Source organism: Loxodonta africana, chromosome 2 (assembly GCF_030014295.1).
Source record: "Loxodonta africana isolate mLoxAfr1 chromosome 2, mLoxAfr1.hap2, whole genome shotgun sequence".
NCBI classification, from domain to species: domain Eukaryota; kingdom Metazoa; phylum Chordata; class Mammalia; order Proboscidea; family Elephantidae; genus Loxodonta; species Loxodonta africana.
This window is the reverse complement of record NC_087343.1, coordinates 7222668-7248153: the sequence shown is the minus strand read 5'-3', so window position 1 is coordinate 7248153 and position 25486 is coordinate 7222668. Positions and strand designations below refer to the sequence as shown.

Genomic DNA, 25486 nt, shown 5'->3' with positions numbered 1-25486 from the left:
ATTCAATGCTGAGTTTGTTTTATGTATCTTGTAGCCCTGTCATTGGGTGCATAAATGTTTAAAATGGTTATATCTTCTTGGAATATTGTCCCTTTAATCATTATATAGTGTCCTTATTCTTTATGATGGATTTAACTTTAAAGTCTATTTTGTCAGAAATTAATATTGCCACTCCTGCTCTTTTTTGATTGTTGTTTGCTTGATATACATTTTTTCCATCCTTTGAATTTTAGTAAGTCTAAGGTGTGTCTCTTGCAGGCAGCACATAGACCGATCTTGTTTTTTAATCCATTCTGCCACTCTCTTACTCTTCATTGGTGCGTTTAGTCCATTTACATTCAGGGTAATTATGGATAGGTATGAATTTAGTGCTATCATTTTGATGTCTTCTTTTGTGTTTTATTGACAGTTTCTTTTTCCCACTTAATATTATGTGCTGAGTAGATTATATATTGTCCTTTCCTCATATTCGTTGTTGTTGATTTTGTTTCTGCTGAGTCTCTATTTTTTTCTTGTCTTTTATTATGAAGTGTAGAACAGTTTTTCTCCTTTGTGGTTACCTCATTATTTACCCCTATTTTTCTAAATTTAAACTTAACTTTTATTTCTTTGTGTCATCTTGTCTTCCTTTCCTTATCGAAGATCTATGACTATGTTTCTTAGTCCTTCTGTATTGTTTTAATGTTGTCTCCTTTTACATAATAACATTGCTTTTACTCTGTTTTAAGGTTTTTTTTTTTTATTGTTGTTTGTTTCTGAAACCTTGCTTTTTTTTTTTTTTTTTTTTTTTTTAATTTCCCTGTCTGTGTTGACTTCTGACTGCTCAGCCCAGTGTTCTCGTCTTGGATTGTTACCAGATATTATTGATTTCCTAACCAAAGAACTCCCTTTAGTATTTCTTGTAGTTTTGGTTTGGTTTTACGCATTCCCTAAACTTCTATTTATCTGGAAATGTCCTAATTTCACCTTCGTATTTAAGAGACAGTTTTGCTGGATATATGATTCTTGGCTGGCAATTTTTTTCCTTCAGTTTTTTATATTCATCATCCCATTGCCTTTTTGCTGCCATGATTTCTGCCGAGTAGTCTGAGCTTATTCTTATTGGCTCTCCTTTGTAGCTGAACTTTTCATTTATCCCTAGCTGCTCTTAAAATTCTCTCTTTATTTTTGGTTTTGGCAAGTTTGATTATAATATGTCTGCATGATTTTCTTTTAACATCTACCTTACATGGAGTTTGATGAGCATCTTGGATAGATATCTTCTCATCTTTCACAATACCGGGGAAGCTTTCTGCTAACAAATCTTCAACAATTTTCTCTGTGTTTTCTGTTATCCTTCTCTGTTCTGGTACTCCAATCACTCATAGGTTATTTCTCTTCATAGAGTCCCACATGATTCTTAAGTTTTTTTTTTTTTTAATTCTTTTATCTAATATTTCTTCAAATATATTAGTGCCAAGTGATTTATCTTCTAGTTCAGAAATTCTGCCTTCCACTTGCTCTACTCTGCTCTTCTGACTTTCTGTTGAGTTGTCTACTTCTGTAATTTTATTGTTAATCTCCTGAATTTCTGGTTGCTGTCTATCTATGGATTTTTCCAGCTTATTAAATTTTTCATTATCTTTCCAAATAACCTTTTTAATTTCTTCAGTTGCTTTATCTGTGTGTTCCTTGGCTTGTTCTGCATATTGCCTCATTTCCTTCCTGATGTCTTGAAGGGTTCTGTATATTAATCTTTTGTATTCTGCCTCTGGTAATTTCAGGAATGCACCTTCATCTAGAAGATCCTTTGATTCTTTCTTTTGAGAGCTTGTTGAGGTGATCATGGTCAGTTTCTTTATGTGACTTGATATTGACTCTTGTCTCCTAGCCATCTATAAGTTATTGTGTTAGTTTATTTTATGTTTGCTTACTGTGTCATAGCGTCTTGCTTTGTTTTGTTTTGATATGCCTCAATGGGTTGCTTGAGTGAGGTAGCTTGATTATTTTTGCCTTTGGAGCTCTGACATCCTGTCCCTAGATGGTTAGAGCCGTTATCATGTGTATCAGTTTAGGAGTCCATTCAGTTTTCTTGTATGAATTTAGGTCAGGTGTCTAGGTAGCTGATCATCGAGTGTGTGGTACAGGCTCTGTCTTAGTCTTAGAGGGGCAGGGGTGATTGGTGTAGGTACCAGTTTCTGGTTGCAGCAGGGAGTCACACTCTGAAGAAGTCAGGGGGCTGAGAATCATCCCCCAGGTGTCTCTGAGGAAAGCGTGTCCCTGATCCCTAGAACGTACAGGTGGGTGGGTTCTGCAGACAGACCATGGGCACCCAATGTTTTTGGTTGTAAGGACTGGAAAGTACCAGTTATCCTTGGACTCCTGTTATGGGTGGCTGCATGACCCCTCATGTGGGTAGGTGAGGACCCTGTTTAATAGGCAAACCAATGTCAAACATGAAACCCCCACTCTCCACCACCCAGCTGAAATGGTTCGAGCCTGCCAACAAGTGCCTATTCTCCTGAGACAGGCCCACTCAGGTCCATGCAGAGGGGAAAGGTACTCAAAGTTCACAGACCATTTATGCCCAGAGAGGAGCCTCTTCTGTCCTGAGCTCCCCCAATTGCAAGTTTTTTCCTTTTCCAAGGCCAGGAAGATGGCTCTAGGCACTCAACAGTGCCTATCTCAGGCCCAGGGAATTAAGCTGCTGAGGCTGGCTTGCGAGCGGCGGGGGGCATGGTAAAGTATACGCAAGTACTTAGCTTTTGCCGAGAGCGCCATTCTTTTCTGGTTCCAGAGGTGTGGGTAGGCTGTGTGGCTGGCTGCTTCTCCCTGAGGAACCTGCAGATGAACGCTAGTACCAGCCCGCCACCACTCCTGGAATGGTGCTTGAGGGCTCTCCATGATTCAGGTCCGGTAACTCCTCTCTGCTTCTGAACTGTCTCTTCCTCCCTCTGCCCCTCAGTTTGTTTTCTAAGCTTGCCTTTGATGCTCAGGGCTCCTAGTTTGTCATGAATATACTCGCTTCACTTGTTTTTTCCGGTCTTTGTTGTAAAGAGGGCTTGCTGGAAGTGTCTGTCTATTCCACCATCTTCACTCCACCTCCTGATTGTTTTTTAATATATAGTGTTAACTTAATTATTATAAATGTCAAAAAAATTTTTAAATGATTTTCTCTAAGAAGACGGAGTATTTACTTTGCCTTCTGATTAAGCTGAGTAAACACGGATGACTTTTCCTAGGAAATTAAGCTCTGAAGTGCAGTGGGTAAGCAAAGAGAGGTTAATGATCCACTGAAAACAAGACAGACAAACCAGTCATGTGTCTAGACATTGGAATCAACTTGCAAACTGTCAGGTCAATAAAAGTCTTGAATTAAGAAATGGTGCAGGCCTGTGCTCTTTCTGTAATTGTTAATCCTGTTGCTTTTTCAGTCACTCTTTCACGGATCCCTATGCCACAACTCCATATGCTCACAGTCTTGGTGGCGCAGTGGTTAAGAACTCAGCTGCTAACCAAAAGGTCAGCAGTTCGAATCCACCAGCCACTCCTTGGAAACCCTATGATGCAGTTCTACTCTGTTCTGTAGGGTCACTATGAGTCCGAATTGGCCCTATGACAGCAGGGACAACCTTTGAACCTTGTGCTTCTAGACACTAGTACTTCATAGCTAAAGAGCCCACTCTCCTGTTCTTTAAATCAGGACAAATTTACGTAAAGGTAAATATAGCGTGAAGACTAGACTATACAAACCTAAATTGAGAGTTCTTCTTCAACACAAATATTCAGTTTTACAGGTTTAAAGGTTGTATGAGTTTATTCTGCACGTTAACTTCTAAGGCCACATGTCACATATCATTTGGTCTTTCATGCCAACTTTTGCTTTTGATCCTTTCTCTGTGTGTCCCTCCACAGACATGCCCAAGCCTCCCAGTGAAGACCTGTTCATCTTCCCTGATGAGTACAGCTCTTCCTCACGGCAGAAACGTTCCCTTCTGAAGTCTCATAGACACGAAGAGCTGAATGTGGAGACATTGGTGGTAGTTGACAAAAAGATGATGGAGAACCATGGCCATGAAAATATCACGACCTATGTCTTGACGATACTCAATATGGTAGGATGGGCCTTTTTGTTGGGGACACCTGTGTAATTATACCTTTCCTCATAGGAGACATGTAAAAAATAGGTGTGGAGGAGAATGTAAAATAGTAGCATGTGAAGTATGCAATAAAATGTAAATTGTCATTGTTATATAAACTATATATATGTTGTTTGTTGTGTGCTGTTAAGTAAATTCCAACACATAGGGACCCATGTAACAGAGTAGCACTGCCCTATAGGGTATTCTAGGCTATAATCTTTATGGGAGCAAATTGCTAGGACTTTTGCCCACAGAGCTGATAGATTTGAACTGCCAACCTTTCAGTTAGCAGATGAGTTTTTTATGTATATATAAATATGACATATATCGTGTCATATTATAGATCTCTGGGTGGCACAAATGGTTTGATCTCTGCTACTAACCAAAAGGTTGGTGGTTCAAATCACCTAGTGGCACCATGAAAGATTTGGTGATCTGCTCCAATAGAGATTATAGCCAAGAAAACTCTATGGATCATTTCTACTTTGTAATACATGGGGATGCTATGAGTTGGAATCAATTCGATGGCAATAGGTTTGGTTTGGTTTTGGTATATATATGCTAACTGTGTTTTACATTCTACTTTTTTACTTGTAGATTTATGTGTCATATATAAGAAATATTTTATTGGTGGTAATTGCTTCAATTATGCTATGTTTCAACAAAAGAGCCATTTTAAGAATTTCAGAGAATAATGTCAGGAGGAGAGATAGTTTGACTCCTATGTAAACTTGATGTTCTGGGCTTACTGCTGACTTCAGCTACCAGAAATCTGTAAGAGGAGGCTGAGACTTTGTAATGTGGTCAATCTGTCTGTCAGCACTATATGTGTGATTTTAGATGGCTGTATAGAAATGCCCTTGTTCAAATATTGAATATAAATTATTTTACCTACAAAAACAGATAGACAGTACAACCCTTTAGAACATCACAGCAGGTAAAATGTGCTCTGTCTCAGGCTGACAACTATAGTGATTATTGAAGAAGGTGAGGGGAGATTAGGCCCCATTTCATGTAAGTGAAATCTAGATAACAGCAGGCAAACCATGGCTCAACCAAGGGAATTTTAGAAATAGTTTTAATGACAATATTTTGGAAATATCGGTTATGTTCTTCTGCATCAGTAAGGAAGTCTCTGGGTAGTACAAGGAGCCCTGGTGGCACAGTGGTTAAAAGCTAGGCTGCTAACCACGAGGTTAGCAGTTTGAATCCACCAGCTGCTCCTTGGAAACCCTATGGGGCAGTTCTACTCTGTCCAGTAGGATCACTACGGGTCAGAATCAACTCGATGGCAATGGGATTTTTGTTTTTGTTTTTGGGTGGTATGAATAGTTAATCCACTTGGATGCTAACAGAAATATCAGTGGTTCCAGTTCACCCAGAGGTGCTTTGGAAGAAAGGCCTGGTGATTTAATTCAAAAATATCGGCCATTGAAAACTCTATGGAGCACAGTTCTACTCTGACAGTTTTGGGGTCAACAGGGATTGCAGTTGACTCAACAGTGGTTGGGTCTAGGACATCAAGAAGCCGAATCCATAAAACCTACTGCAGTCGAGTCCATTCAGGTCATAGCACCCTATAGGACAGAGTAGAACTGCCCGATTGGGTTTTCAAGAGTATATTCTTTGTGCAAGCAGACTACCACATCTTTCTCCCGTGGAGAGGCTGGTTGGTTCCAACGGCCAACCTTCTGTTTAGCAGCTGGGCACTTTAATCACTGTATCACCAGGGCTTTTCAATAAGCAGAGTGCCCCTCTCTGTGTTTCATCTTTCCTTAATATGGCGTGGTTTTTATTGCATTGTCCTCAGTAAACTGACCCATGGAGCTAAAGCACTCCCAGGGAACCGATGGAAAGTGTGAAATAGAACCCCATATGACTGCACGCTCATGTTTTGGAGGACCATGGGTGAAGGCTGCTCTGATGAAGGAAGTTTCTGCCCCTGTTCCCTAGAACGTTTTCAATTTTTTACCACCTAAGGACCAAACTGACTATGTTCGTTGCTGTCAGCCTGCCTTTACTCAGTCCTTTTAGTCATTCATTTTACTGTCTGCAAGCTGCCATCTTGCTGTTTGAGTCTTTCTTTGGCCATCTGTGCACATTTTTCCTTCCCTTGTATCCTGTTGCTCTTTCCCCAAAAGTTTCTTTCTGCTTCTGGAATCCCTTGCCGGGAGAGCAGGGGCAGTGCTCGGCTCACATAGTGATCATCGTGAGTAAAATATCCTCCTTCCTTCTAACATGGACATTGACCAGTGTGGAGCCTTTATAATCCTTTCATTGGTGTTTGATGATAAAATGTGTCCCCTCCCAAGAAACTTGCAGTTTTTACCTTCACAAACCAATGGTAAGGATTCAACAACCAATAGTTAGATATTGCTACCCCTGTCTGTCAAGCGATGTAAGAACTTTGATGTGGTTATTTCACTGTCACCAAAGAAGAAAGAGACTGACTTTCACCAGCAGGACTCCAGGCTGAGTAACAGGCTGTGGGCAAGCTGCAGTATATGGGAACTGACATGGGTTTGCCTGCTTTTCTAGGTGTCTGCTTTATTCAAAGATGGAACAATAGGCGGGAACATCAACATTGCAATTGTGGGGCTGATTCTTCTAGAGGAAGAGCAGGTATAGTGTCTTAGAAACAAGCAGCTTTTTTTTTTTTTTTTAGTAACAGTAAATGCAAATGTAATGCATGTTTTTTCTCTTTCCTTTGGAGCCAAATTTTTAAAAATATTTTGTCTCATGTAATGAGTTTTTTCTCAGTGCCTTTAATGATTATTGGATGTTTTGTGTTTTTCACAAGGGAGAGAGAGGAATACACTCTTAATTGGCTGACAAGACAGATAGTGAGCTAGAAGAGCTGCCTTTGATGAGTGGCTGGGAGACAAAGAGTAGAGTACAAATCAGGGCATGGAATGGGTTCCTTCAGGCTGGCGCCCCTGCTGAGAATTTGTGTTTCTAACAAGTCCCCAGGAAGTTATACAGAAGAATCACCTGGGGAATCTCCTTAAAACGTAGATCCTGATTATAGTGTATCCGAGGTGGAGATGCAGATACACAGCAGGGGACCTGTTAGAAATGTGACTTCTCAGCAGAGGTTCAGACTGGAACGAGGTGGTTAGAAGCCCTGGTCCAAAAGGTGCCTTCAGCCACTGTGAGCTTTTAGGTGGAATTGAGCCCATTTTATCTGTTGCAGGAGGCTAAGGCTATATCCTAGCCTAGAAGCTAAATTGTAGGCTGTGGCACGGCACTAACCCTCGCCGCCTTCATTCTTAGATTATATTTTAATAGAGATTCTGGAGTATTGAGCTCATTTCTCTTATTGCAGACAAAAACTGAAATTACAGTGAATCTTGGTAGTAGCAAGGAAAAAAAAATCCCCTTTTGCCTATATTCCAGAACCCCTTTTTGGAAGCCTCAGTGGTTCAGTGGTAGAAGTCCATGCGGGAGACTTGGGTTCAATTCCTGGCCAAGGTGCCTAATGTGCACCACCACCCGTCTGTCAGTGGAGGCTTGAGTGTTGCTATGATGCTGAGCAGGTTTCTGCAGAGCAGCCAGACTAAAGCAAATGGGGAAGAAGGGTCTGGTGATCTACTTCCAAAAATCAGCTAGTAAAAACCCTGTGGATCAAAACGATCGGACCCCCTTGTATGTAGGGATCCGGCTCCACAGCAGCTAACAGTACCACATCAGTTTACAATGAGTCTGCACGTGAATGTTTCATGTCCTAAGTCATGGGAGGGGGTGATCTTTGTCACATAAGTTCTCACTTCTATTTTGCTCCAAGCCGATCGTTGACTTGGCGTGGGAGAATGTGTTCTGGCCTTTGAGTCTGGCACCTGAGTTCATGCCTACCCTGGATGACATCTTGGCAAAGTCTCTTCACCATGCTTTTCTCATTTATAAAATTAAGATTTTAGAGATGAAATCAGAGATCCCTTCAAGCTTTAAAGTTTTGAGATGCTGCCATTTTCCTGTGCAGGGTGGGAGCCCACGTAGGCAGGGCTATTTCTAGACTGAATAGTCAGGGAAGATACAACTTCATTGTCTCTTGTGTGTGATTGGGGGCGGTGGTGGTGGTGCTGAACGGGTTTCTCAGGTGACAGGTTAATTATTCCTTGTATTAAAGCGTTTTCACCTTGGAATTCATCCAAGCTGCAAAGAATGAGCAGGGTTATCGTTTGATCATACACCTGTGTTAACTTTAATTAATGCAGTTTTCCTGGAAATTGCTAGGTGAAGAATGTCAGGCATGCCCCGTGTTTACGTACAGCATTTAGCTTAGGTATATTTGATTCTCTGAAAAAGCAAAATAAATATTTAAGGAGGAAACATATTCAGGCTGGGAGACAAAAATTTTAACACAACACTGGAGTCTTGCAAGCTTTAAACAAGCTGATGTCTTCAGATCCAGGCACTTTACCTAGTTTTCTCTAACCATCCATGGGGAAATATAGCACACCTGTAAATAAAGCTCAGCGCAACCTGCTCTTGAGGGCATTCCCAGCACCCCCAAACTCTTCAGTTCTGATATTCCCCATTCTGATATTCACAGTTGCTGGATTAGACTTGGTAAATATGAATAAGGAGGAATGTCTTCTGTATAGTTTCTTTCTAGTTCCAGTCTATTATTTACACATAAAGCTTTGTCAGTTAGCCTGCCTCTTCACATAAGCATGTTGCCTCTCTGGAAAAGTTACTTCATGTAAGTCTGTAATAATAAACATGAAAACGGTTTTACATTGGAAACTCCCACTAGCTTGACTTGTTTATGAAATGAACGTATCACTGTTGAGGTGAGCTTATGTGTACATATGTGCAAAAGCATACTTCCAATCTCTGTCTAAATGAGTCTGTTGCCTATGCAATTTTTGAAAATATTTTTGAAGATTTTGAATGAAAAAAAAATCATGTACAGAAGTAATCTTTTTTGGGTCATTGAAAATGTATTCCAAGATTTGCTCGGATTTAACTCAATACATTTATCTGATTTATCTAAATTTATCTGGCCAGCTGGATAAATACCATTTGTTCTTGAACAGAACTAGAGACGTGAACATAATCTTCTGCCCTGAATCCATACAGGTTTTGTATTACACCCTGTTTTGAATCTTAAATTGATAGGTATTACTTGCCATCCAGCGTGATCTGTGTATTTGAAATCCAAGTTGATGATAGCTTGCTATGATGACAATGCTAATGACCACTGCATTATAACATGTTTTCTTTCCATTATCATGGGGGTCTTGGTCTCTCTTGCATAGCCAGGGCTTGTGATAAGTCACCATGCTGACCACACCTTAAGCAGCTTCTGCCAGTGGCAGTCTGGATTGATGGGGAAAGATGGAACTCGCCATGACCATGCCATCTTACTTACTGGCCTGGATATTTGTTCTTGGAAGAATGAACCCTGTGATACCTTGGGTAAGATCTCCCAAAAGCATTTGAAGAACATGAGTGTTTTGTTCAGCTTCTCTCGAGTAGAGTATTGAGTATTTTGGGCCTCATTTCATATTCACAAGCAGCAGCCATTGTTGAGTACAGTTTAAAGAATGGGCTTACTTCCAGATATAAAGTTTTGTCAAAGATAAAAAAGTGTGTATTTATTCATCATCATCAGTTGGGATTATTTAACAAGGAGAAGTCCCTCATGGATTCTAGAATCTCTATAAGTTAAGTCTTCTTCTAACTTAACAAATGATTTCTTCCAGTTCTTCTTCCGTTTGTGAGAATGGGGACATTAAAGAATATGTCATTATGGGGCAGAAATGATACATTATAACAATATTACATTCCCTGTTTTTCCATTTCTCTATAAATATCTAAATTCTAGCAACAATTTTGAATGTTTATGGGGTTAGGTATATCTTGGAGGCACTACTTTGATATTTTTCCAAGAGACCAGTGTAAAGCACAGCATGCTGCCGACCAGGGGCTCTACTGAACATTGTTCCTAACTCTCAAATTCTTCCCCAGGAGCTTGCGGGGGGAAGGTCTTTGTTATATAAACTTTCAGATAGGACCCAGTTTAATAGAGCCTCGTCCATTCTCTACACTACTTTTTCAGTTGGGCTTTTGAGAGGGTAGGTGGTGCAAACTGTTAAGTGCTGGGCTACTAACCAAAAGGTTGGCAGTTCAAATCCACCCAGAGGCAATTCAGAAGAAAGGCCTGGTGATGAATTTTCAAAAGATCTCCACCATTAAAAACTCCATGGAGCAGTTCTACTGTATAACACATGGGGTCACGCTGAGTTGGAATTGACTAAACAGCAACTGGTTTGGTTTGTTTGATTTTGAGAACTCAGATGGTTATAGAAATAAGGCCGAAATCTGCCACCATCTGCAGTAAATCCCCTCTTCTGTTTACACCCCTTTACAACCTGTAACATGTACATTATGTAGAACCATGAATTGTCTTCTGTGTGACAGAGAGTCTCATCGGTTCTGGGGCCTAGACCCGTGTCTCCCAAACTAAGTGCCCTTTATATGGTTGCCCAAGGGTTTCCTGTCTCAGATTTCCCCAGGTGAAGATGAAAACCAGTTTTTCTAAGGGACAGAGAGGAAGCATACAATCATTTCTTCATTTTATTCTTTTGATCCTTCTGCCCCGTAGGATTTGCACCCATAAGTGGAATGTGTAGCAAATACCGCAGCTGTACAATTAATGAAGACACAGGTCTTGGGCTGGCCTTCACCATCGCCCACGAGTCTGGACACAAGTAAGTGCCTCTCCATCGGAACGCGAAGCCTGGTCCTTCTTCTCATTGTAGGATCACCCTACAAGTTGTGGATTCAATAAGTCAAGTCTGTGAAGGGAATTTGCAGCTATTCAATGACAATGTCATTAACAGCCATAATGCTATCACTTAGGTCCTGCACTCTTTGCTCTAGGGCTTCGTCGCACACATTTTAAAACCTTGTGGATGTGCATGTTGTGTTTGCACTTCCCTTGCGCTCTTCTTCTCCTATGGTCCTGTTCACACACATGTAGAAGGTGGAGCACAGTTCTCCATCTGCCCCTCCTTCCTGTGATTAGAATTTGGTCCTATGCGCTGTTCCCGTTGCCTCCTATCAGGGTCTCCAAGCAGCTGGGGAGGGTGGTCAGTAACCAGTCCTCCCATGTGTTAAATGTCTTTACTTGAGTTCCTCTTCTTACTTAGATTTTAATATAATTTTTAGAGGTGCTATGTTTTGATTAATGTGCTGAGCAGAGCTTGGAGAGTGAGGGTTCTATAGGAGATGGGTCCTGGTAGCATCCAGTTGGCTTCCCAGGCCCCACCAGTTACAGACTTGACATGAAGGCAGCACCTCATGGCAAATGAGCTACCATACAAGGAATCCTGGTGGTGCAATGGTTAAGCACTCAGCTGATAACCAGAAGGTTGGCAGTTTGAAATCACTCTCTCTGTGAGAGAGAAGACCTGGCGATCTCCTCCCATAAAGATTATAGCCAAGAAAACCCTATGGGGCAGCTCTACTTCATCATATAAGGTCGCTATGAGTTGGAATCAACCCGACAGCACACAACAACAATAGCAGACAGGCAGCTCCTAGGAATGGATGGCACGCCACTGACACCGTCTTCGTACACAAAAGGCTTACGTTTATTCCTGTAGGGTGAAAATTTTAATTGTTTAGGAAACTGTGCATCTTAAAGTCTCTTAGTCTAATAATTCTGTAAGCTGTCTTACCTGCAAGCCATCTATGAAAAACCTAATGAGGGGCCCTACCTGCCACAGGTGCAGCTGCTGACTTTCTGTGGTTGCCCTGATTCATAGAGGCCAGCAGTGGTACTCGTGTTTTTTCTGCTATACTGCAGCTGCCCTCGAAATTTCTACTAGAAAAAGTACAATCAGGAAGTATAATCTTTTTCTTTTGCTTTTATTCTGTTCGTATTGGCCAAAGGAAAACAAAGGCAGGGATTGTGATTTGTGGCTTTGCAAAGCCACCCTTTCCACCCCTTATTACAAAATGGACAGAGGTCAGAAACTTAAGTCACCCAGACCTGTTCAGAGCATCAGTGTGCATGCACGTGTGTGTGTGTGTGTGTATGTGTATAAGCACGTGCATATGTGGGAGTCTGTACTTGTATGCATGTGTGTATGCACAGTTGTGTGCATGTATGAATATATGTATGTGCACACATGTGCATGTTGTGAGGGTATATGTGTATGTGTATGGGTGTGCAGGTATATGTGCATCTGTGCACACATGTGGGTAGGTGTGCCTATGTGCATGCATGTGCATGGACATGTGTACATATGTGTGCTTGTGTGGGAATGTGTACATTTGTGCACATGTATGTTCATGTGCATGTGTACATGCACATGTATATGTGTCCACATGTGGGATATGTGTGCATGTGTGCATGGCCATGTGTATACATGTGTGTGCATGTGTGGGGATGTGTGCATGTGTGTGCACATGTGTATGTGTGCATGTGTGGGTATGTTTGTGTGCATGTGTAATGCACATGTGTATGTGTCCACATGTGGGGTACGTGTGCATGTGTGCATGGACATGTGTATACATATGTGTGCATGTGGGGATGTGCGTGTGTGGGGATGTTTGTGTACATGTTTACATGCACATGTGTACATGTCCACATGTGGGATATGTGTGCATGTGTGCATGTATGTGTACCTGCACACACATATACACGTTGCATGGAACCCCTCAGAGGCCCTGCAGGCTTTAGCTATGTGTGAAGTGATGAAAGGTTTATGCCCCATCACTGATCCCCTCAGCATTACAGGTAATGATTGACTGACTTTGTCAGTGTCTAGAAAATGCACCTCTACTTTATGAAGCTTTCAGTTAAATCATAACGGTATTTTTAATGGACTGCTAGAGTTAAAACTTCAAAAAGTCTCATTATTTTAACTATCTGAGGCTCCTGCTGTCCTCTGAACCATGTCTGAATTTAATTAAACAATCAAGGTAAGAAATATTTAAATCACCGCAGCCTGAGAAAGTCAAGGTTAGATAAGCAGTTGAGATATGGGTATTGGCAGCACCAGCCACTGCAGGTGGTGAATTTAACTAAAGTTAGACTTGATACCTCTAAAACTGTACTGACACTTAGTCCTCAGTGTCAACAGGTATCAACGTTTGCTCTTACTTTTTCTTAGGGGTCAATCATTAATATTTCTTTTCATCACTGGGGCTTGGTCAAGATGGATAAAGAATTTCTTCCAAACGAGAAAATAGCAATTTTGCCAGCAAATGGGAATAGATGAAGTAAAGAAAGGAGTAAGAAGCCCTGGTGGTGCAGCGGATAAGTGCTCAGCTGCTAACTAAGTAAAACGGCAGTTTGAACCCACTAACTGCTCCATGGGAGAAAAGACCTGGCGATCTGCTTCTGTAAAGATTACGGCCTAAGAAACCTTATGGGGCAGTTCTACTCCATCCCATGGGGTCACAATGAGCCAGAACCAACTTGACCACACACAACACCACCACCACAAAAGAAAGGAGCTCTAACTGTGGAAGAAGGAGAGTCCCATCCTAATAGAACTGACCTCCATGTAGTTATCAAATCCCTTTTGAGCACCTAATAGATAGAGAACATAGAGCAACAGACAGAGGAATTGAGAGCTTTGAAGAGTTAGTGTCTCCAGGACATGGAGAATATACAAAGGAGATATGCAAATAGATTGCATGTGCTAAGTAATAAAATGAGTGATGATAATAATGTTGTCGTTATTAGCTGCTGTTGAGTCGGCCCCTGACTCATGGCAATCCCATGGGACTGAGTAGAACTGCCCCATAGGGTTTCCTAGGCTGAGATTTTTATGAAAAGAGATATCTAGGTCTTTTCTCCCGAAGAACCACTGGGTGAGTTTGAACTGCTGACCTTTCAATTAGTAACCGAATACTTAACCTTTGTATAACAATAATAATGACATTAATAATAGTAATACCTGCTGTTTGTGGACCACTTTTTGTAAAATTCACAAAGGAATTTCACATTTATCTCAAACATATGAACTGTAGATAAGAGAAAAAACCTGGGACAATGAAGCATATTGCCTTTATTACCTTGTTGTTGTTAGGTGCCATCGAGTCGGTTCTCACTCGTAGTCACTATATGAACAACAGAAGGAAGCCCTCCTGGTCCTGCGCCATCCTCACAATCCTTGTTATTCTTGAGCCTATTGTTGCAGCTGCTGTGTCCATCCAACTCCTTGAGAGTTTTCCCCTTCTTCAGTGACCCCCCACTTTACCAAGCATGAAACCCTTTAGGGACCGATCCCTCCTGATAACATGTCCAAAGTATGTGAGATGTAGTCTCATCATCCTTGCTTCTAAGGACCATTCTGGTTATACTTCTTCCCAGACAGATTTGTTCAATTTTTTGTCAGCCCATTCAGTATTTTTCACCAACACCACAATTCCAAGGTGTCAATTCCTCTTGGGTCTTCTTTATTCACCATCCAGCTTTCACATGCATATGAGGCGATTAAAAACACCATGGCTTGGGTCAGGCACACCTTAGTCTTCAAGGTGATGTCTTTGTTTTTTTAATGGATGTTTGCAGCTGTTTCTTCTCATTTTCAGTCGTGCCACATCAGCAAATGAAGGTCCCAAAAGCTTGACTCCATCCACCTCATTAAGGTCAACTCTCCTTTGAGGAGGCAGCCCTTCCCCAGTCGTCTTCTGAGTGCCTTTCAACCTCAGGGGCTCATCTTCCGGCACTGTATCAGACAATGGTCTGCTGCTATCCATAAGGTTTTCACTGGCTGATTCTTTTCAGAAATAAACTGCTGGTTCTTTCTTCCTAGTCTGTCTTAGTCTGGAAGCTCACCCGAAACCTGTCTACCATGGATGACCCTGCTGGTATATGAATACTGGTGGCATAGCTTCCAGCATCACAGGAACACGCAAGCTACCACAGCACAACAAACTGACAGATGCATGGGAGTTTACTACCTTAAAAAAACAAACTGCCATTGAGTCGATTCCGACTCATAGCGACCCTATAGGACAGAGTAGAACTTAGGGGGTGCCATATGCTGAACAGTCAGTAAATTTATGTGAATGGAAGGGGTGCAGTGTGTGATCCAGTTGTGAGGGAGGAGTGGATGAAGTGTAAATATTTCATGCTAGTTGTTGACTGTGATAACTACTTCAAATGGGAAAGGCCATGACAGATAAGAAAGTAACAAAAAATACTGAATTTTAGTAGGATTGAAAACAAAGCACATTTATTCAGTTGGTTTGTTTCATGAATATTATTAATTGAAGAATTACACACCTAATGACTCAATAGAACTTGTTAGTGCTGGGTGCCATCAAGCTGATTCTGACTCACAGAGACCCCGTGTGACAGAGTAGAGCTGTCCCATAGAGTTTCCTAGGCTGTAATCTTTATGGGGGCAGATCACCAGGTCTTCCTTCGGCAGAGATGCTGGATGGATTCTAACTGCCAACCTTTCTGTTAGCAGGCAAGCACTTAACCACTGGCCGACAGGGCTCCTTTCTAGCAGCGAGCTCCAAGCCAAATCAGGTTTTAGAGTTCCATACCTAGGAGTTCGAAAGTACTTTCACGTCTAGTAGAATTTTTATTATAACACAAATATAAAACAATCCAATTTCAAAGGTGAATTTTAATTTTTCAAGGTTTGTTTTTTTTCATTCAGATGACATTATTTGGGGTGGAAAAGTGTGTCTTCATGCCTTGAAGCCATAGGTTTTCTAATCTTTAAGTCAAAGAAAGACTTTAGCTAACGTCTATCCAATTTCTTCTATTAAGTTTGTTTCCGTCGCAACACTTCTTGTGACTTAGGCTGGGGAATCTGACCTAAAAATAGAAATTGCTACGAACTAGTGTTTGAATTTGCTGGAAGAGGGAGGTGGAGAGTCTGGAACCAGATGCCAGGAGATGTGCTCCCCTATAGTAGGCAGAATGGAGCCAGGCTTGTACTCTTAAGCCAGAGGTGCAAGGAGACTTTTCTGGTCGTATTGAAACACTGACTCTCAACCTACCATTTGCGTGGTGCAGGTATTGGAAAACCAGCTCAGGCATGCTGAGGGCTGAGCTGCACATTTTAGAGAATGTCTACTCTGGGCGTGAATTTGAAAAAGCCATTTGCTAAGGGAAATTGTGCGATTTGATGGGTAAGGTGCTGTGGCTAGGATTCCCAACACAGCTCAGCTCTCCCACAGCCTGCAGGGACCTGGGACCATCACCTGGTCTCTCTTACCTAGTTCTCCCATCTGCAAACCCAGGAGAGGCCCTGGCACGTCTATGCAGGTGCATACTCAGTTGTGTTATTTGAGCTGAACATCCCTCTTCTATAAAATCTGCTTAAATAGTGCAGATGTGTTTTCACTGCAGACAGCATTAATATAATATTAAAACACATTGACTATGCCAGGGATTATTTATGATCCATCATTCTGTCTCCTGTCCTTTCCCGCGTTTGTGAACTCATTCACTCGGCACAATTGCATTCTGTGGGCAAGGCACTGTGTAGGATCCTATGAAGGGACCAGTGACCCATGCCCTCCAAAAGACTGCTGTTGTTAGTTTCCATCAAGCCAGCTCTGACTCATGGCGACCCCATGTACAACTGAATGAAGTGTTACTGGGTTCTGCACTATCTCCTTGATTGTTGTTATGCTCAAATCCATTGTTGTGGCCACTGTATATTTTGAGTGCCTTCCGATCTGGGGGGCTCATCTTCCACTACTATACTGGACAATGTTCTGTTGTGATCCATACGGTTTTCACTGGCAAATTTTTGGAAGTATATCTCCAGGCCTTTCTTCCTAGCCTGTCTTTGTCTAGAAGTTCTGTTAAAACCTGTACACCATGCCTGACCATGCTGGTATTTGAAATCCCAGTGGCATAGCTTCCAGCATCACAGCAACACACAAGCCAACACAGTACAACCAGCTGACAGATGGGTGCTGGTCCAAAGATTAGAAAAAAAATTAGAAGAGAAGATAAAATAGACATGCCATCAAGGAATCAAGCAAAGAGAGTTGTAGACATTGAGAGACGCCACAGTGGGGTAGATCACCAAAATCTTCATAAAAGAAGCAGAATTGGCTTCACTACCAGTTAGCTTGATAACACCATTTGGCTCAACTGTATTCAACTGGCAACGTTAGATGCCCATTCAAGCATTCAGTGGTGATGTGGGTACCCACAGATTTATGGCCATGCTTTTTAGTCAACCTAGGCACCTCCAGCCAAGACAAGGAGGCACTGGGGGACTTCACGGACTTGTGGAATATTGGAACACTTGATCCCTTAAAGAGCATGTGGTCCTCTACCCTTTGGAAGCCCTGGAAGCTCAAAGGGTCAGTTCTTATCAATTTTATTTTTACTGTCATTCTTATTACTGTTTTTTTTTTTTGTTGTTGTTGTTCCTATTTCCAAAAAGTATTTGAAATTCATGGCCCTTTTCCAAATTCCTTATCTATACATACACACACACACATCCTGACATCTAGATGAATGATTTGACCAAGAGCACATTTGAATCAGGGAAAGATTTGATTGTGTCCTTGGCCACATGCACTGCACCAGGCATTCTGTAGAGTTTAGAAAGAGGGTTTTATTATCCCACTTTGTAGGTGAAGAAACTGAGACTTGGGGGGTTAATTAAATTGCCCAATATCAAACTGCTTGTGAATGGCAGAGCTAAGTCTCTGGTCAAGGTCCACCTACCTCCACTGCTCTGTCCTCTCCAGGTATCTGACTTCCTCCAGCTCCTGATTCCCACTTGAGTGCTCTGCCCACCTCAGCCTCTCACCTCTCATGGAGGATGAGTTGTGCTTCCCAAGAAGCCCATGTTGGAGTTCTGGACTTCTAGGTCTCACCTGAGCTCACCATCATCATGCCAAGGGTGTAATTTACCATCCAGGTGATCTATATGGATGTTTCATTTCCTTAAACGATCTTGCCTGAACAGCCTGAAATTATTAGTACAGCCTCTAAAAGTATGTGGTTGTTCATTATTCTGGGGGTATACTTCCTAATGAATAGATACTTCTTCATGTATATGACTCATTTAAGGAAGTACTGTGGAAGACATTAACAGCATCTGACATTGAATATAATTATCAAGTCCAAAATAATCTAAAATTGCATTATATTTGGGTATTTAAATCAGCTGAAAGACTGTCCTTTGTTCATTCAACAAACATGAGTGGAGAACCTGTTAAGGACCAGTGAGTCCATGGGCCCTGGAGTTGTAAGGATATGTAACAACAAGCTCTATCACTTAGAAGCTTACAGTCTAATGGAGACGGCAGAGACAGAACATACGAATCACTTAACCATATGGGCCATCTTCGTTTGCTAGGGCTACTGTAACAAAAATACCTCAAGTGGGTGACTTTAAAGAACAGGAATTAATGTTCTGGAGGCAAGGAATCCAAATTCAAGGCTCCAGCAGGGTTGTGCTCTGTCTGCTCTCAATTCTTCCTGGTCTATTTCAGCTTCTGGGAGCCTCAAGGCATTTCTTGGCATTCCTTGGCTTGTAGATGGATCTTCACGTGGAGTCTTCCCAGTGTTTGGATCTCTTCCTGTTTTTGCTGCTCTTTTTGTAAGAAACCACTCAGACAGGTTTAGAACCAGGACCCACCCTACTCCTATATGACCTCACTAACGTAACAAAAACCTTGTTTCCAAACAGGGACACTTTCACAGGTACAGGGGTTAGGTTTTCAACATATTTCTTTGGGGAACACAATTTAATCCATAATGTGGGGTGATAACTGCTTTGAATAAAGCGTTATGGTGCATAAAGACAAAAAAATTTTTATTTGGCATATGTAACTTGAATAGTAATTATACAAATACCAACCTTATCTTCAAAATGTGTTCTATTCATTCTTCCATGACATTATTAATGTTAATATATAATGGGATCCCTGTGTGGTGTTTTCATGCCAATGTTCTGGAATCTGTTGCATTCATCATTCTCACCGGTTGGAATGAATCACAACCCATAAGAGAGTGCTGTGGGGATTTGGGTGGGCATCTAACATGGGTAAACTGTTAGAATATATCCAAGATGTCAGATCCTAACTCCCAACCCACTATCCCAGAATCTACCAAGGTGGGCTCCAGGTACCCTTCTTGTGAAGCGTATTTCTCAGATGACGTTGCCACTCAGCAAAGTTTGAGAATCAATGCTAGAAAGAAGAAATGAAAAATAACTTTAATGGAAAATTTTAAGACAGAGCTATTTTGACCTACAAGTCCCCAGACCTGAGACACTGTGACTTTGAATTACTTAGAAATGTATACCCACATGGTAGCCAATTTCTCTTGGGCCAGTTGCTGAAACATAATATGTCTTTTTCGTAGTCAGGTCAAGGGCCAGCCAGGGAGGGTTTCATTTCTATCACTTTCTCCCCAGGGCTGCCTCACATCCTTGATTTCAGTTTGAAAACTTTCCACAGCCATGACACATTGCTCTTGCCATCTGGTCACCCTGGCTGTGATTAATGGCTTTAAATAGAACTACAGAGGATGGGTGGAGGCAAAAATGACTAAATCCACATCACCCTTGGTACCCATCAGGAATTTTGCAGAAATTGGACAATGTTTGCATGCCAGATTCCTGGGATACACCCTTCAATCCTGCTTGGGTTACACTGTCGTGTGGGTCCTTCCTGGCTCTGGCATGGGAGTGTCAGTGTTCCAATCCCGGCTCTACCGCCTGCATGAGTTCTCTGTCTAATCCCCAGTCTCCTCCTCGTTATGTTATGCCTGCTTCCCAGGGTCCTGGTGGGACTAACATTAGAAAATATAGGTAACAGGCTCAGCCTAGTGTCTGTAAAATAGTGAGAACTTGGAAATGTTAGTTCTAATTTTTAGTGGCTGTCATGGATTGGGAAATCCTGATGGTGTAGTGGTAAAGCGCTATGGTTGCTAACCCAAAGGTTGGCAGTTTGAATCCACCAGGTGCTCCTTGGAAACCATATGGGGCAGTTCTACTCTGTCCTACATTGTTGCTATGAGTAGGAGTTGACTCAATGGCAATGGGTTTGGTTTTGGTTTGGTCATGAATTGAAACGTGTCCCCTAAAAATATGTGTCAACTTGGTTAGGCCATGATTTCCAGTATTGTGTGATGTTCCTCCATTTTATAATTTGCCTACATGTTATAAATTATAATCTTTGCCTGTGGTTAAAGAGGATTAGGGTGGGATGTAACACCCTTGCTCATGTCACATTCCTGATCCAGTGTAAAGGGGGTTTCCCTAGGGTGTGGCCTGCACCACCTTTTATCTTACAAGAGATAAAAGGAAAGGGAGGCAAGCAGAGAGTTGGGGGACCTCATACCACCAAGAAAGCAGTGCCAGGAGCAGAGTGCGTCCTCTGGCCCTGAGGTTCCTGTGCTGAGAAACTCCTAGTCCAGGGGAAGATTGATGACAAGGAACTTCCTCCAGAGCCTGCAGAGAGAGGAAGCCTTCCCCTGGAGCGGACACACTGAATTTGGATTTCTAGCCTACTTTACTGTGAGGAAATAAATTTCTCTTTGTTAAAGCTATCCACTTGTGGTATTTCTGTTATAGCAGCAGTAGATGACTAAAAGAGTGGCATTATTTAAACAGCTCTGGTTAAGCACATGGCTGCTAACCCAAAGGTCAACAGTTTGAACCCACCAGCATCTCCATGGGAGAAAGCAGACTGCCACATCTTGTAAAAAAAGGATTACAGCTTTGCAAACCCTACAGGACAGTTCTACTCTGTCCTATAGGGTTTCTATGAGTCAGAATGAACTCCATGGCAAGGATTTTTTGGGTTTTTTTTTAATAATTTTTATTGTGCTTTAAGTTTTTTTTTTTAAGTGAAAGTTTACAAATCAAGTCAGTCTCTCACACAAAAACCCATATACACCTTGCTAAAAAAAAAAAAAAATTTTTTTTTTTTTATGCACTCCCAATTACTCTCCCTCTAATGAGACAGCCTGCTCTCTCCCTCCACTCTCTCTTTTCATGTCCATTTCGCCAGCTTCTAACCCCCTCCACCATCTCATCTCCCCTCCAGGCAGGAGATGCCAACATAGTCTCAAGTGTCCACCTGATCCAAGAAGCTCACTCCTCACCAGCATCCCTCTCCAACCCATTGTCCAGTCCAATCCACGTCTGAAGAGTTGGCTTGGGAAATGGTTCCTGTCCTGGGCCAACAGAAGGTCTGGGGGCCATGACCACTGTGATCCTTCTAGTCTCAGTGAGACCATTAAGTCTGGTCTTATGAGAATTTGGGGACTGCAACCCACTGCTCTCCTGCTCCCTCAAGGGTTCTCTGTTGTGTTCCCTGTCAGGGCAGTCATCAGTTGTAGCGGGGAACCATCTAGTTCTTCTGGTCTCAGGGTGACGTAGTCGCTGGTTCATGTGGCCCTTTCTGTCTTTTGGGCTCGTAATCACCCTGTGTCCTTGGTGTTCTTCATTCTCCTTTGATCCAGGTGGGTTGAGACCAATTGATGCATCTTAGACAGCTGCTTGCTAACGCTTAAGGCTCCAGATGCCACTCTTCAAAGTGGGATGCAGAATGTTTTCCTAATAGATTTTATTATGCCAATTGACTTAGATGTCCCCTGAAACCATGGTCCCCAGACCCCTGCCCCTGCTGCGCTGGCCTTCGAAGCATTCAGTTTATTCAGGAAACTTCTTTGCTTTTGGTTTAGTCCAATTGTGCTGACCTCCCCTGTATTGTGTGCTGTCTTTCCCTTCACCTAAAGTAGTTCTTATCTACTAATTAGTGAATGCCCCTCTCCCCCCCTCCTCCCTCCTCCCTCTCATAACCATGAAAGAATGTTTTCTTCTCAGTTTAAACTACTTCTCAAGTTCTTATAATAGTGGTCTTATACAATATTTTTCCTTTTGCAACTGACTAATTTCACTCAGCATAATGCCTTACAGGTTCCTCTATGTTATGAAATGTTTCACAGATTCCTCGCTGTTCTTTATGGATGTGTAGTATTCCATTGTGTGAATATACCGTAATTATCCATTCATCCGTTGATGGGCACCTTGGTTGCTTCCATCTTTTTGCTATTGTAAACAGTGCTGCATAGAACATGGGTGTGCATATATCTGTTCATGTAAAGGCTTTATTTCTCTAGGATATATTCCAAGGAGGGGGATTGCTGGATCGTATACTAGTTCTATTTCTAGCTTTTTAAGGAAGTGCCAAATCGATTTCCAAAGTGGTTGTACCATTTGACATTCCCACCAGCAGTGTAGAAGTGTTCCAATCTCTCCACAGCCTCTCCAACATTTATTATTTTGTGTTTTTTGGATTAATGCCAGCCTTGTTGGCGTGAGATGAAATCTCACTGTAGTTTTGATCTGCATTTCTCTAATGGCTAATGATCGTGAACATTCCCTTATATATCTGTTAGCTACCTGAATGTCTCCTTTAGTGAAGTGTCTATTCATATCTTTTGCCCATTTTTTAATTGGATTATTTGTCTTTCTGCAGTTGAGTTTTTGCAGTATCATGTAGATTTTAGAGATCAGGCACTGATCAGAAATGTCATAGCTAAAAACTTTTTCCCAGTCTGTAGGTAGTCTTTTTACTCTTTTGGTGAAGTGTTTGGATGAGCATAGTTGTTTGATTTTTAGGAGCTCCCAGTTAGGGAGTTATCTAGTTTTTCTTCTACATTATTTATAATGTTTTTTATACTGTTTACATGGCAAGGTTTTTTTTTGTTTTTTTGGTTTTAAGAATTTGGTATTCATTGGTATGCAGATGGTTAAGCACTGAACTACTAATGGAAAGGCTGGTGATTCAGATCTACCCATGGGTACCTCTGAAGAAATGCCTAGAGATCTACTTCCAAAAGATCAGCCTCGAAAACCCTGTGGAGGAGAGTTCTACTCCGATACACATGGAGTCGCTATGAGTCAGAATCAACTCCGCAGTAACTATGTTTTGTTAAGCAAAGAATTTAAGTGAAAAATCATGTCTTTGGCCCTAGCAACAAACAAAGGTTCTCAGGTCCCTTTCTTCCATTCATCATGGGATTCTTGGCTGGATAATGTCACCTAATCCAGTAACCAGATTGTTCTCCCTCTCCTGCCCTTACCCTTTCCTCTGTATCTCATTCCCTGGGGACTCTGCTATTGGCAAATCCATACAATAATTGGATAACGGACAGTAATGGGCAATAATGGCTTGTTGTCATTATGCGCTGAGTCCTTTCTGAGTCATAGCAGCACTATAGGACAGAGTAGAATGGCCCATAGGGTTTCCTAGGCTGTAATATTTACAGAAGAAGATGGGCAGGTCTTTTCATCCATGGAACTGCTGGGTTGGTTCAAACCACCAACCTTTCAGTTAGCAACCCAGTACTTCACTGTTTCACCACCAATCAAAAAAAAAAAAAAAAAAAAAAAGACCCATTGCCATCCAGTCAATTTCAACTCATAGTGACCCTATAGGACAGAATAGAACTTCCCCATAGGGTTTCCAAGAAATGGCTGGTGGATTCAAACTGCCGACCTTTTGATTAGCAGTGAAATGCTTAACCACTGCACCACCCTAAAATCTGCCTCTTAAGGAGGTTTCCAGGGCTAAACAGATCTCCCAAGTTCCCCAGGCTCTCCTCCCAGGGTAGTTTGTTGTGCTCAGTGCTCCTCTGGGATAGCTGAAGGTGACAATGGAAAGCTTCTCTAAAGCTTTAGGAAGTGAAGGGGAAGAAGTAGACTTGGTGGTGGGGAAGGTGGCAACTCAGACGCAGATTCACACAGATGCAGGGCTACTGATTTTCGCAAGTGACAACAAGTGGCTGCTGATGGATATTGCAGGATTTGAAAACCTCTGGTGGTGTGGTGGTTAAAGTGCTTGGCTGCTAACTGAAAGGTCAGTGGTTCAAACCCACCAACTGCTCTGTGAGGGAACGATGTGGCAGTGTGCTTCCGTAAAGATGACAGCTTTGGAAATCCTATGGGTCAGTTCCGTTTTGTCCTATTTGTCACTATGAGTTGGAATCAACTCGATGGCAGTGAGTTTGGGTTTTGGCTTTTTGGTTATAGGGTTGGTCCCAGGTTGCTAGAGCCACTGTACCTTGTGAAGTCCCAATATACCAGGCCAAGATTGGCGCCCCAAAGTGGTCTGGTTTTTACGCAAGAGTAGCAGACACAGCTTCAAATAATGCCCATGGATAAACACGACCATAGCAACCCATGGGGTTTCCGTGGAATGGCTCTCTCCAAAGGGAAGAAGGGGGTAGGGCCAATACCTGTCTATCCGTTGGCACCTCCAGTGACTGAGAGGGAGCAGCACTGGGTGGGTGTAGAGACAGAATGTCAACACCACCATGAGCTTCAGCCCAATAGGACACAGCTATGCAGTAGTGGCATTGTTGTTAGTTGCCAGTGAGTCAACTCCAACACGTGGTGACCCCATGTGTGCACAGTAAAACGGTTTTCCACAGGGTTTTCAAGGCTGTGATCTTTCAGAAACAGATCTGCAGGTCTGTCTTCCAAGGACCCTCTGGCTGGGTTCAAGCTGCCAACCTTTGGGCTGATAGTTGAGTGCTTAGCTGCTGTACCACCCAGGGATAGTGGCATACACATTTAAGCAACTCAGTGGGTCTAGGAACGCCTGAATACTTTCCACTTTGGGACTGGTATAATGTTTTGTTTGCCCTGGTGGCACAAAAGTTAAGCACTCAGCTGCTAATCAAAGGGTCAGCAGTTCGAACCGACCCAGCGGCTCTGGAGGAGAAAGACCTGGAGATCTGTCCCCATAAAGATTACAGCCTAGGAAAACCTATAGGGCAGTTCTGTTCTATCCTATAAAGTCACTATGAATGCGAATGGATTCAAAGGCGCCCAACAACAACAGTGCATAGAGGGAAGGGAGTCTTTACAATGGTGACATAAGTTTTCTAGACAGCATGAGGTCATTTAAGCTTTTCTTTGGTTTGAAAGAATCTCCCCTCTCTCGTAGCTTCGGCATGGTCCATGATGGAGAAGGGAATGTATGCAAAAAGTCTGAGGGCAACATCATGTCGCCTACGTTGGCCGGACGCAATGGAGTCTTCTCCTGGTCACCCTGCAGTCGCCAGTATCTGCACAAATTTCTAAGGTAGGAACTCCTCCAGCTACTCAGGCCAGTGCTCTCCCTCAGCCATGCCTGCCTGCTGCTTGTTTGGCCTGTTCGTACTGAGAGAGTCCAGAGAGCCATAGGCTCAGGTGTGACATCCAAAGGTGCTTTCTGTTTGAAGGTGGCTGCCAGACATGTTCTTACAGCCTCAAGCCCTGCTGTCTTAATACAACATCACTTGGCCTTAAGACTCAAAGGAAGCTGATAGGACATATACCAAATTGAAGTATGTGTCACTAACCTTTTTTTTTTTTTTAATTCTCACTTCTGTAACAATATAACTT

General features: G+C 42.2%; 1 protein-coding gene across 1 annotated transcript in view; it reads left to right on the top strand.

Annotated features, from left to right (window-relative positions):
• Positions 1–25486, top strand: part of ADAMTS16 (ADAM metallopeptidase with thrombospondin type 1 motif 16) — a 286634-nt gene that overhangs the window by 85889 nt on the left and 175259 nt on the right. Inside the window, exons 4-8 of the mRNA XM_003408138.3 lie at positions 3895–4094; positions 6660–6743; positions 9383–9542; positions 10732–10837; positions 25047–25184. Of these exons, the coding sequence (XP_003408186.2) occupies positions 3895–4094; positions 6660–6743; positions 9383–9542; positions 10732–10837; positions 25047–25184 (688 nt within the window). The remainder of the gene's footprint in view (positions 1–3894; positions 4095–6659; positions 6744–9382; positions 9543–10731; positions 10838–25046; positions 25185–25486) is intronic.